The 13,292-nt window shown below is 46.9% G+C and overlaps 1 protein-coding gene and 1 non-coding gene across 3 annotated transcripts in view; both read right to left on the reverse strand.

The window, feature by feature from the left end:
- LOC123860119 (calmodulin-binding transcription activator 1-like) overlaps positions 1–13,292 on the reverse strand; it is a 745,788-nt gene that overhangs the window by 317,763 nt on the left and 414,733 nt on the right. For both annotated transcript variants that reach the window (XM_064590028.1, XM_064590027.1), the window contains exon 6: positions 5,586–5,721. In XM_064590028.1, coding sequence (XP_064446098.1) covers positions 5,586–5,705 — 120 coding nt within the window. In that variant the 5' untranslated portion in view covers positions 5,706–5,721. The remainder of the gene's footprint in view (positions 1–5,585; positions 5,722–13,292) is intronic.
- Positions 11,710–11,816, reverse strand: LOC123860638 (U6 spliceosomal RNA). Its single transcript, XR_006794765.1, has one exon. It is a non-coding gene; the product is annotated as a U6 spliceosomal RNA (small nuclear RNA).

The raw sequence follows: 13,292 nt of genomic DNA on the forward strand, positions 1-13,292 counted from the left end.
ATGGGGATAAACATGTCTGACTCACACGACTCAACGGCAGGGGTGGGGCAGGGGGCTCAGATGAGGGGGTGCCTGTGAAAGCAGCCGGTCACTCAGCAGATGCCACTGCTCAGAGCAAGGGCCTGCGGGTGACCAGTCCAGACGCCGTCCTCCGAGAGGGGAAACAAGCTCATTCCAACACTCCAAAGCCTCTGGGGATAGTTACCACATCTCATTGAAATGTCCTCTTTTGTATTTCTGTAAGTTTTTCAAGCATGATGCTGCGTCTTACCTGCCTCCTCTATTCTTCCCTTAATAGGCCATCTAGCGCCTCGATACCAGATACAGACTTTCCTGTATCCAGAAAATACTAGGTACTTAATATATGTTTATTGAACTGGACAGGGTAGTGTCGAGTCCAAGAGAACACTTCCTGAAAAAAGGTACGGATGGAGGGCTATGGAAATGAAAGGGAGGGCATGATTACTTCCCGCTGGAGAAGGCCAGGGAAGATGCCCCGGAAGCTTCAGAAATCTCGATGGGGATGTGGGAGAACACCGGTTGGGAACAAGGAGGGCCACGCGGTAGAGACCGGTGGGTGCGTGGCGTGTCTGGAGGGGAATGGAGGGAGATCAAACACCATGGACCGGAGCCACATTAGCATCTACGAGAAGCAAGAAGTAGTCGTTCTATTCAAAAGCACATGGGGGCAACATGCAGACTCACGTGCCCCTCCGTGAGCTTCAGCTGCTCGGCCACCTTACCTCCTCCTTATCTCTTCCTAGCTATTTTCCAAACTTGATTTGGGCACCATACATGTTTGTGGCTGCCTATTTTAAATAGACTCCATCAGTTGCAAGCAAGATACCTATTTATCTTACGGCTGCAAGCAGAGCTGGAATGATCTAGCATCACCACGAGGCAGACAGTTACTTCATGCCCTGTTAATTCCTAATGCAGTAACTACAATATCATTCCTACTTTTGAAAGAGGTGCTTTTTTTTTTTTCCTTTTTAATACGTGGCCTAAGTGTCCAAATAAAGAACATCACTTCTAATGAGGCTAAGTCCAAAAACATAACCTTATTACTGCCGCCGCTGGGCTCACAACAGGCTTCGGGCTTCCAGGCAGTTGGTCAAGAAGTCAAAGCGACTCTTCATTCTTTGAGGCAGTACAAACAGGTCAGCAAAACTAAAGTTTCTCTTCGCTGCTACAAATTCCAATCAGAGGTGGTGCCTGCTATTTCTGCCAGGCAGATGGCCCCAGGCCGGGGGTTCCTATCCACCACAGCACGGGCTCGGTGGGGAAGGATGTCTCTGTCCATGCTGCCTACAAGTGAGCCAACAGCCTCTGTACCATGACCACCCACTGGCTCCCAAAGCAGGACATCTGTGGCGAGGCGTGCCTTATGATGAGAGGAGAGAAGGGCTCATCCCTGGGAGGGGAACATCTGGTCTGCGTGGGGCTGGGAGAGGTTCCGACACGGTGCAATTCTGACCACCTGTTGCTTTAAACCACGTTAGCTATGTTTCGACAGACTCTGTCACTGCTGATCGCCGTGTCCCACCCCTACCTGCTGCTTTCTCGCTCCCACCAGTGCCTCTCTCCCTGTGTTTATGCCACTTCTTTGCGTCTGAGTCTGCCTGAGGGATGCATCCTATGTGACAACGTCCGCGCGAGGACGTGCAGTTCCTCCAGCACATTCCTCCTGACCTGATGTTGGAGCTGCGGGCTTGAATTTTTTGTCCCCCTGTGAGAATGGGTCACTGCATCTTCAATACCTATCACAGTATGGTGGATGGAAGGCATTTGACAGCTGGCTGATGGATGGAGGGTGTGTGCCAACTAGATCTGAAAACACCACAGACCCCTCCAGAACTCCCGGGAGCAATGGGCGTCAGGCAAGTGCTTTTGCTGTCCAACCAGGCGAACCTCGGCTCAAGGCCCGGCCCCACGCTGATTTGTGGCAGGACAGGGGGTGGGAGAAACCCTACCTGGGGCTCCACCTTTTCATCTATGAGATGGGTATAAGAATAGGTACTTCACATGGATGTTTCGATGAGGGTTGAATGAGATAGTAGAGCTGGTATGTAGACAGGGGATTCATAAGCCAGCGGCCATTGCTCTACTAAGTGCGGGGCTCCTGCCTGTTGTGGGAACCTGGCAGCGGAGGGGTCAGGAGGTAGACAGCCAAGTGCTGGCCTAGGTTCTGAAATAGCCGGCACTCTCAGGAGAGAGGTGTGGTGACGGGGCAGAGGACAGCGCCATAAGCTTCTGGGGCCAGAGAACAGCTCCGTGAACTTGAAAAGTATGTGAACTCTTCCGGCTTGGCCCAAAGACTTCACCCAGCTCACCTAACCCAGGGTGTGGCAATCCCGGAGGCACAGGGACACTTCAGATCTGCCCCTCTGCTCTCAGGGACTCTCCTCCCCCCAGAGCTCCTACCCCCATCAAGGCTCCAGAGAAGCAGGCACGAATCTACCTGGGGAGCAGGGCCAACCTCAGGCCTGCTGCGATTTCATCTCATGAAACGTTGACATCACAACCACCTTCTTTTTCCTCCCTGCCAACCTTTGTCGTCCCTGGAAACCTTATCGAGCTAGCTTCTCCATGGCTTACAGACAAGACAACTAATCGTGGACTTAACAGCTCGTCAGCTTCAAAAGCGGCTGCCCCCATCCTGTGCCTGGCTGAGAAAATCAATGTGCTTTTGAGCTGCCGTGTGTTCCTAGGGCCCCAGCCTCGGAGAACAAAAGAAGGTGGACTGCCGAGCAGTTCCATGGACAGGGCTGGAAGTTTTCCTGGCCTGAGGGAAGGCTTATAGCAAGTGATATGTTAAACGGTAGATCCGAATAAGTTTATCATGCCCTTGAACTGAGGAAACCAGCTCAGGTGGTAGAAAAATCACAGCTCTGAGACCCTGTGCAGGACTGTCTGCCACCCTCTGCTGTAGGCGCAGGGTCTGGACGTACTGAGTCGATGGGAACCACCTGATTGCAGCCACTGAAGGAGGAATCAGCGTTCCCAGGGGGAAGCCTCCTCCCATGAGATGCAAAACTCCATATATGTCCACATGGCCATTTCCCAGGTGGAAAGAACCACCTGCCCCCTGTCCCCGGATGACCTCTGGGCTTCCCAGCCACCAGTCCAGATCAGAGCAAATGCAGGAAATGCCCAGTGAGATGCAGGGATGTTCTTGCCAAAGATGTCTTTCTTTGGAGCTGTTTTAAAATTATGCCCGTGGTAGACAACCCACCACAAAGGACTTTCACTAACATGATGTGCTCATCCCCACAAATAACTAAGAAAAGCCCAGTTCAAATTGAACAGGGTACCATCTATCATCCATCAGTGTACAAGAGGGTAGGGAAGAGACGGTAATTCTCAGTGCTGCTGGGCATGTAATTAGCACAGCCATTTGCAATGTCCAGTAAAATGCAAGATGCTCAGACCTTGTGCCCAGCCGTTCCAGCAGATCCGGGCTGCACACGTGGACAAGCCTGTTTCCTGAAGCACTGTAATGTTGAATTGCTGGACAGAATCTAAAAGTCCGCTGACTAGGGAGTGGCTCAAATGCTTCCATGGTGGAATACTATAGAGCAGTGGACACAGTCAGTGCTCACTGACTTACTCAGGGGAACAAGTCCCTGAGCTCCGTGGAAGCAGCCACCACACTTGCCCGCCCGAGGTGGCCCTGGCCTCCCTCTCGAAGAACCGGAAAGCAGGCCCCTTGTGTGGCCGACCAAGGGTCTCTCAGTCCCTCTCCTGTTCCCACTCCCCACAGCCACTTATGCTCAGCAAATCACAGAGACCCCTTGCTGTCCAGCCCCTTTCCTTCCCCTGGGTCCCAAGGGTCCCAACATCCCCCATACGGGGGTCTGCAAGGGAGACTGTTAAGTGCGAGCCGCAAAGAACTCCAAACACAAACATGGCCTAAAAATAACCACACGTCATTCTGGTTCCATCCAGTGACAATTCTAATTTATCACGTGAAGGAAGAAAATGAACACTGGCTTTTTTTGGCCCTGGGCTTCTGAGCTGCTGCTGGGGGAGAGTTCCACCCTGCCACTCGGACGACCGAAGTTCCTGACCTACGTATGACCGAGGACGAGGCCTGCCAGAGACCTGCGGGCACAGGGACCGTCTGTGCAGCTTTGGAGTGAGCTCCCGCAGACCCTGCAAGTCCCAGCAAGAGCCCCGCGCGGGTCCCGCCCACTCTGCTCCGTGCCCCCCCATCCCTCCAAGCTCCTGTGCCCTCGGGGCCCCCCGCAGCTATGGCTGGGCAGCTGGCAAAATCACCAGTCACCGTCCTAGAGCTAGGTCCAACACGTTCAGGGCGATCTGCATTTTCATGTCTCACCAGCTGACGAAAGCACGCTGTGCAAATAACAGAACGCGAGAGAACATACAGAAGCAGAATTTCTCGTGTCGGGGCTTTTCTTTGTTCAACATCATAAAGCATTGTTACTGGGTGTTTAAAAAAAAACAAAAGTTATCTCTCTCTGTGGGGTAATATAATAAAAGCCACTGGATGCTATTTTTAACAGCCATAAAAGCGCATGATTAATATAGAAAAAGTCATAATGACGAAGTGCGTCACAAAGAACGTCAGCCTGGAGTGGGAGCCATGGAAGTCAAGTGGGCTTATGGTCCAAGTGATCAATCCCGGCAGCCTGGGGGACACAACACACCAGTGGCCTCCAGGATCCCTCGCTTTCACCAGTATGAAATACCAGCTGGATCCCAGGCCAGCTTCTCAGCTCCTGGCCTGACGCAGCACCGTACCTACAGGGAAGATCCTTTACAAGGATCAGCAAGCAGTGCAGAGAAGTGGGTGCTCGCTAACTAGCAGGCCAAGAATGCGCCACGATTCACACCCTCTCCCTCTACCACTGTGGCACGTGGCTCAGGCCCTCAAACAAGGAAGGGACCCCAGGAGAATGTCTCCACAGCTGCCCAAGAGTGAGAGCCTGTGGTGTGACAACGGCAAAGAAACCAGCCTGCACCCTGTCTTCCCCCAGGACCCAAACCGAAGTTTGCACAGATCCCAAGACTTGTCCTGCAGCACCCACCTCCACCCCAGCCGCAAGAATCCCGCATGCCCTGCGATCCCATCTCATTATCTTTAACACCTTCGAGCTCCCTAAGGTCAGAACACCCAGAGGAAAACAGAGAGGCCGTCAGTAGAGGGAGACAAGCCAGGCTCTGGTTGGAGATCACCAGCTCCCAAGGGTCCCACTCAACAGAGGTAGGTCCAGGCCACCTAGAGAGGGAGACCTCAGGTGGGTCCCTCCTCCCTCGTCCCTGCAGGCTCCTCCGTGACACATACAACACAGGATTCTACAGGAACCTTGCAAATCCCAGTCTACACACCAAGGACTCCCGAGAAACAGGAGCACTTTAGCTAAATCTGGCCTTCATGGAAAACTTAAATGGAGACTGTTGGCTAAGAAAGCAGAAAACAAAGCAAAACAGCAAACGGGGTCTTGGCAAACAAAAAATATTTTTGACAGAGGTGACTGGCAGCAAATTACTCCAAAGCAATTCCATGTCATTGCAGCCCAGAGACAACATTTGGGGAACAAGAGAGTCTTTCTGCCCTTTACCTCCACTCCCTGGACCTTCAGCTTCATGTGGTCCTCTCTGGTCGTCTTCCCGTCTTTCCTCTTTTTCCAGCAATACCCATCCTTCCTGTACTTCACTTTCTTCCTGTTGTAGAGGATCATTGAGCCATTCTGTGGTCTGGAAGCAATAAATGGTTAAGTTACCAAGAGAACCAAGCAAAAGACAAATTTATGAAGAAAGATGTCGTAGACCGTAAAAGTCTCTACAGAAAAGCAATATTCCACATTTGCTGGGACATAATTTTTCACCTTTTACTGCAGCTCCCTGGATTAACCATGTTTTATGGCCAGCCAAAATTTGTTTGTGGATTTGGTACCTAATGAATTAAATGTGTCAATGATAGGCTTAAAAAACATCCCCTTAGTAATATCCACCACCTAATCAAGATATATGATGTGGGGGCCTGAGCTCTGCACTGAAAAGTAGAAAAAACAGCAAGAGAAAGCAAAAAGAGCCGGGGGTGTTGTGGCAGGCTGCAATATCTTATCTCTTGTAGAAAGATTTTCTACACATCTTTTAATCCATCACCCAGCATTAGGAAATAAATAAGTTGAACGCGGACTCTAGATGACTATGTTAAGAACAGACCAATGGAAGGACTAGTCGTCCAGGCTCTTGATTCGTTGCCCACATTTAGATCACTGCAAGATTCGGAGGAATATCTACAACCCTTCTTCTCAAGCCAGCTAAGTACCTGATTCTTTCACATTTGGGCTTCAGCTGTGGGAAGGCTCAGCCCTGCCCAGTACATTTGTCTATTTGGTCCACAACCACCCTGACCTTAGGAAAATAGTTCACTGCCCACTTGCTAAATGCTGAGAGTGGACGGTCGCTGTAGTGCCATTCAAAAAGAACGAACCAAAAGAACCCTGACTTTTCCTAAAAGAAGTCATGCCCCAACCCCAGAGAGCAGAGGATGTTCACCTGCACTCCGCAGCCACAGCGGGCACATACTGTGGCTTGGAAACACCAAAAAGAGAAAGAACTAAACTCCAGCAGCACATCCATGGTGAGCCACTTCCAGAATGAAGCTGTGCAGGGGTGGGCACCCCCAGCCTTCAAGGAAGCCTGCAAATTCCCTGAAGGCTCACAGCACACTGTTCACGCCCCATGGCCAGCTCCGCGTCCCTCTGAGAGTGAAACCCCAACCCAGAGGAAGGGGCACGGATGAGTCTGTGCACCCAGGAGACCAGCCCAGGCACGTCTCACTCCCAGCCGTGGCGCAAGGGCTCTTTACACAAACCAGGCAAAGGAGGTGGTTTCTTCCAGGGCCAGTGGGCTTCTGTGTCTCTGCTACAGCGGAGGTAAGGGTCAGGCCAGCCAAACTTCCCCGTGGCCCGGGGCAAGAGCTCCCACCCCAATGTCCCCTTCCTCTGGACGAGGGGGCATTTCACAAGCAGGCACCCAACACTGGCCAGTGGAGGTCTTACTTTTCCATCGTCTATAGGGGAAAAATGTCACACTGGGGTAACAGCGGCTAATTGCCATTCCCACCCAGCCAGCTGTGTCCTTTGGTAGCAAGCTGATGACCCAACAGCAATTCCATTGGAAATTATAGACTTTCAACAGTGACTCCCAACACTTCATTGTTTGCCGATCATGGTGCAATTGGTTTGTGTCAGTGCTGGTTTCCTCCCTAAGTCTGGCCGACTAAAACAATTGGGAAATGGCTTCACACACTTGTCACAATGCTGTCACCTGACCGTCTGTCTCGCACTTACTTACAAGTCTGCACTGAAAACCTTACGGTATTCTTCCATTTCTAAATGGCAAGTAAGCTTGAACATGGGCCAGCTGTGCCTGCCTCTTTCCACTTCAGCCCTCCTCTAGGTTCGTACCCTTGCAGTCAAATGATCTACCACTGAGCTATACCCCCTAAGTTTGTACCCTTGGGAGAGCGCAATGTCCAACTACGGTGTTCAGGGCCGTTGCTTCAGGAGTAAACAAAGGAATGCATCTGATCAAATCGACAGGTTCTGCATTCGTCTCGCTCCCTCCACACAGGAATGAAGACATCCATGAGAGTGTTGCAGGGACCCCCCTTGGGGGGACTAGTCTGTTGCAACATCAATCCAATCCAGCTGCTTGTGAGCGAAAAGGCTTCACATAGATCTGCTCCATCCTCCCTCCCTTTCTAAACACGGTCAGTGGGACACCTGAGAGGCTCAGTTGGTTAAGTATCTGTTTTCGGCTCAAGTCATGATCCCAGGGTCCTGGGATCGAGCCCCACGTTGGGCTCCTTCTCAGCAGGGAGCCTGCTTCTCCCCCTCCCTCTGTCTGCCACTCCCCCTTGCTTGTGCTCTCTCTCTCTCTGTCAAATAAATAAATAAAATATTTTTAAAAATTAAAAAATAAACATGGTCAGTGAACCTCAGCAGTGTATTCAGGCCAACTGTCCCAAGATCATGACTGGTATGACCCAATCATGAACGTCCCAAAATACTGTCAATGTCCACAGTCAGAACCCACAGCTACACCCACCTAAGGAAACCCATCTTCCTCCAGTTACCTGCCCTTTGCATTCTGAGAACCTGAGAATGGCCCTGTCACCTGACACTTTGAGATGGACACAATCCCACAGGGAACCTAAGTGTCCACCTTAAATGGCCTTAATAAATGGAATCTTCACTTCAACCTGCAATAATGAGCAACCTAATCATGTTTAATCCAGCACTCTGATTTTATTAGAACTTGCCTCTGCTCTGTGTGATGGGGAACGTCCCTCCCTCCACAGTTCTCAGGTCCTAAGAATGGCAAAGAGAAAACCAGACTACAGAGGGGCCCCACAGCTGGAAGAAAACGAGGCTGAACTGCCGCCCCAGAAGATAATCTGGAGCAAGCTGGTGGGAAGGGGTCCAGGAGAAGAGGGAGGGGTGGGCCAGTCAGGGGAGGGCTTGAGTACATCTCATGACAGCATAAAAGGCACACACCTGAGAAGAGCAGGGAAATGGGGATAGAGTTGAGGACAGAGTCAAGTCGGAGGCATGGAAGTCCTGCTGCTTACTGATCCCCAGTCCCAGCGAGGGCCTGGCATGGGAGGAGCAGGCCACACGCGTGCCTACGCCCACATCTGTACCTGTGTCTCTGTCCACCTCCATGTGTATGTCTACACTGGCATCTGTGTCTAGATCTGCCTGTGCCTCTAGCTTCATCTGCATCCACTGTGTGTCTCGATGTCGACACCCGACCTACATCACATCGACATCCATAGGTACATCTCTGTGTCTTTGTCCACAGTGTCCACATCCTCACAGCAACTCCATGAGGTAATATCATTGCCAACATACAGATGAGGGAACCAAGCCTTTGTAGCCAGAAAGCATCTGAGCAGGATTCAGTCGGAGTCAGTGTGACTCCAGAGCCTCCCTCAAAGTCTACTGGGTTAGCATAGACTGTGGGGCCAGTCCTGGTTGCTCTACTGGCTGGGCGATCTTTAAGGCCCTGAAAGCACCCCGCACCCAGCAAGTCCTGGCTTCCTCACCTCACAATTGGGATAACTCTGGGGCAATCCCAGGCGTCTTCACCCCATGCTTAGGATGACTCTGGGGGCTCTATATGGTCTTCCAGAGTCTACGTTCCAGTTGCTCAAGTGGAGACCTGCTAGATAAGAGCCTTTTATTTGTATTCCTCTCCCTCCTTTCTCACGTTCATGACCCCTGCTGGTGTTTCCTGGGACCACCTCTCAAATAAACTGCTTGTATGCAAGTCTTCATCTCAGGATCTCCTGGGGGAAGCCCAGACTAAAGCTGACAGTCTAAGAGAGCCTCAGGAAACAATCTGAGTCCTCCACTGCAGCAGAGAGAGGAATATCAAGGGAAAACGATGGAAAACAGGGAGCTTCATTCTAATGAGGGAGGCTTCTAGCCAAATAACCTTTTAATCTGAGAAACTAATGGCTGGCAAAACCAGTAACACTCATGCAATACGGTAAAAAGATCATGGGATCAATGGAAAAACTACTGCAAATTCTAAAAGTAAACAGGCAGGTATAAAATTAAGATACATAATCAATAGTTTGTGTGTGTGTGTGTGTGTGTGTGATATGCGCATGCTCACACATGCACACACACACACATAAAACAGAAGGAATGATGAGGACTCCATCATATATATACTGTATGACTTACATAATACACTAAATGCTATAGAGAAGAAGAAAATTAAATACTTAGGCATAAATTTAATAAGAAATTCCTAAAACCTGAGGAGAAAAACTATAAAAGTCTACAGGACAAATTAGGTTTCAATAAATGCAAAACCATAACATGTTCTTGATTAGGAAGAGCGAAGATCATAAAAATATCAATCTTCCCAAAATTAATTTATAAATAAAAGGTAATGACAAGAATCCCATCAGGATTTTTTGCTGGATCTAGAGAATTTTATTATAAAATTTATTGGGAAGGAAAAAACACCAGTGATAGTCAGAAAAACCTTTAATAAAGAGGACCGAGGTGTAGAGGCTAGCCCTACCAGTCATTAACACATCCTATTCAAAAGTATGGAACTGATATATGAATACATAGAAAGACCAAGGGAACAGAATAGGAGATCCAGAAATATTCCCACTTGCATATGCAAATTTAGTATACACTAAAGGAGACATTGCAAGTCAGTGAGGGAAGGGGACTGACTTTTTAATAATGATATTGGCACATGGAAAAAGATAAAATTGGATCTATCCCTCACACTGTACAGCAGCATGAATTTCAAATGGACCAGAGATTTAAACGTAGTAAATAAAATCACACTACTAGAGGAGAAAATATAGGTAAATTTCTCTATAACGTGAAAGTGGAGAAAATTTCCTAAGCATGATTAAAAACCCAGCAACAACAGGTGAAAGATACATCGGAGAACATAAATATAAAACTGCCAGACTGTATTCCAACAGGGCAGCGCCATTTTACTTTCCGACTAGAAATGAAAGGATTCCAACATCTCCACAACCTTCCCAGCATTTGACATTGTCTTGTCTCTTGGATTACGGCCATCCTCCTGGGTGTGTAGCAGTGTTTTCATTTGCATCTCCCTAATGATTAATGGTGCTGAGCATCTTTCCATGTCCTCATTAGCCATTCATAGAAGTTCCTTAGTGAAACATCTATGTGAATCTTTTGCCCATTTTTAATTGAGTTGTGTTCTTCTTTTTGAGTTGTAAGAGCTTTTTCAATAAAATCTAGATAGAAGTCCTTTATCAGATACTGGATTTGCAAATGTTTTGTCCCAGTCCATGACTTTTCCTGTTCTTTATGGGTTTCTTTTAAAGAGCAAAAGTTTTTAACTTTGGTAAAATTCCAATTTATTGACTTTTTTCTTTTATGAATCATGCTTTCAATATCATATCTAGGATTTCTTTTTCCTAACCTGAGGTCACAAAAATCTTCTCTTGTGTTTTCTTCCTAGCTTTAGAGTTTTAGCTTTTACATTTAAGTCTATGATGCATTTTGAGTTAACTTTTGTGTACGGTGTGAGGTAAGGGCCTAAGCTGATTTTTGGCACATGGACATCCAATTATTCCAGCACCATTTGTTTTTGTTTTTGTTTCTGTTTAAAAAAAAAAAAAAAGAGGCTATCCTTTCCCCCACTGAATTACACTTGCATGTTTGATGAAAATGAATTGACCATAAACATAAGACTTTATTTCTAGACTTCATACTTGGCTCTGTTTTCCATCCTCATGCCAGTACTATACTGTCTCAATTGCTGCAGCTCTGTAGTAAGTTTTGAAGTCAGGGACTATATGTCCTCCAACCTTGCTCTTACTTTTCAAAATTGTTTTGGCTATTCTAGGTCCTTTGTATTCCTGTAGAAACTTTTAAGGTAAGTTTGACAATTTCTGCAACAACAAAAATTCCTGCTGGGATTTTTATAGAGGTTGCAGTGAGTCTAAAAGTCAATTTGGAAAGAACTGCCACCTTAACAATATTGAATCTTCTAATCACTTCCAATCACAGAACATGGAGTACTTCTCCGTTTGTGTAAATCTTTAATTTCTCTCAGTAAGACTTTGTAGTACAGGTTTTATACTTTACAAATTAAATTTATCTAAGTACTTTATCCCTTTTGATGCTACTGTGAATGGAACTGTTTATTTTTTATTTTTTAACTATGGAACACTTTATGAATTTGTGTGTGATCCTTGTGTAGACGCTATGCTGATCTTCTCTGTATCATTCCAATTTTAGTATATGTGCTGCTAAAGTGAGCACTGGAATTGTTTACTTTAAATTTCCTTTTTGGATTGCTCATTCCCACATTTCCACTTATAGATAGATACACAATTTGATTTTTGCATATTGATCTTGTATTCTATGACTTTGCTAAACTCATTTATTAGTTCCAGTAAAATTTTTTTGCAGATTCTTTAGGGTCTTTTACATTTATAATCAAGTCACCTATGGAGTTTTACTTCTTCTTTTCCATTCTAGATGCCTTTTCTTTTTCTTGCCTTATTGCACTGGCTAGAACTGCCAGTACAACGTTGAATAGAAATGGTGAGAATAAACACCCTTGTCTTGCTCCTCATCTTAGAGGGAAAACACTCAGTTTCACAATTAAGTATGATGTGAGCTGTGTCAAAGATTTTTTTTTTTAAAGATTTTATTTATTTATTTGAGAGAGAGAGAATGAGAGACAGAGAGCATGAGAGGGAGGAGGGTCAGAGGGAGAAGCAGACTCCCTGCCGAGCAGGGAGCCCGATGCGGGACTCGATCCCGGGACTCCAGGATCATGACCTGAGCCGAAGGCAGTCGCTTAACCAACTGAGCCACCCAGGTGCCCCAAAGATTTTAAATCATATAAAAAGGACTCAGGAACCAACTTGAAGAGGCTCCAAAAATGGGCCCATTTGAGCACCAGTAATAATAGCAATTGCTTTGGGTTAAAACACATTAAATATATTTAAATCCATAAGTTCATAATGAAACTAAAGCATGTAAATAAGAAAACTAAGTGATCATTGTTGGAGGAGGCTAGTGAACCGATACATTATTTTGAAAACTAAAAAAGGATTAGGAGGAAGAATTAGGCATTTATCTTACCTTTCCTGTACCAACTGTTCCTTTGAGTTAACAAATCACAAAAAAGAGGACTTTCTCTGTAAAAGTATTCCCGCCAATAAATGAAAAAGTGACAATTAAAATGTCACCATTTTGCAACCCCTAATAATTAATGAATCATCAACAGTGACTAACATCACAAAAGAGAGACCAGACAGGATGTGTCCCTGATAGAACATTTTGTTGTAGGAAAAACAATTTTAGTTTGAAATTATTCAGACCTCTTGATCTACCACTTTATAAGATTCACAGAGGACAGAAGAACATGGTAAACGACACCATAGGGATATAGTCAGCAAAATCCAGATTGTGGGAAGCTCTACAGGACAAATGACCTGGATTCTTCAAAAAAATTGAGTGAAAAAAGAGAATAAGAGAATGCTAGAGTAGGGGCGCCTGGGTGGCTCAGTCATTAAGCGTCTGCCTTCGGCTCAGGTCATGATCCCAGGGTCCTGGGATCGAGCCCCACATTGGGCTCCCTGCTCAGTGGGAAGCCTGCTTCTCCTTCTCCCACTCCCCCTGCTTGTGTTCCCTTTCTCACTGTGTCTCTCTCTGTCAAATAAATAAATAAAATCTTTAAAAAAAAAAAAGAGAATGCTAGCGTAGAAATATATAGATAAAAAAGAC

The sequence above is a fragment of the Mirounga angustirostris genome, unplaced genomic scaffold, assembly GCF_029215605.1.
Source record: "Mirounga angustirostris isolate CCGP_5_RB_7025 unplaced genomic scaffold, mMirAng1.0.hap1 SCAF_4, whole genome shotgun sequence".
In the NCBI taxonomy this organism is placed as follows: domain Eukaryota; kingdom Metazoa; phylum Chordata; class Mammalia; order Carnivora; family Phocidae; genus Mirounga; species Mirounga angustirostris.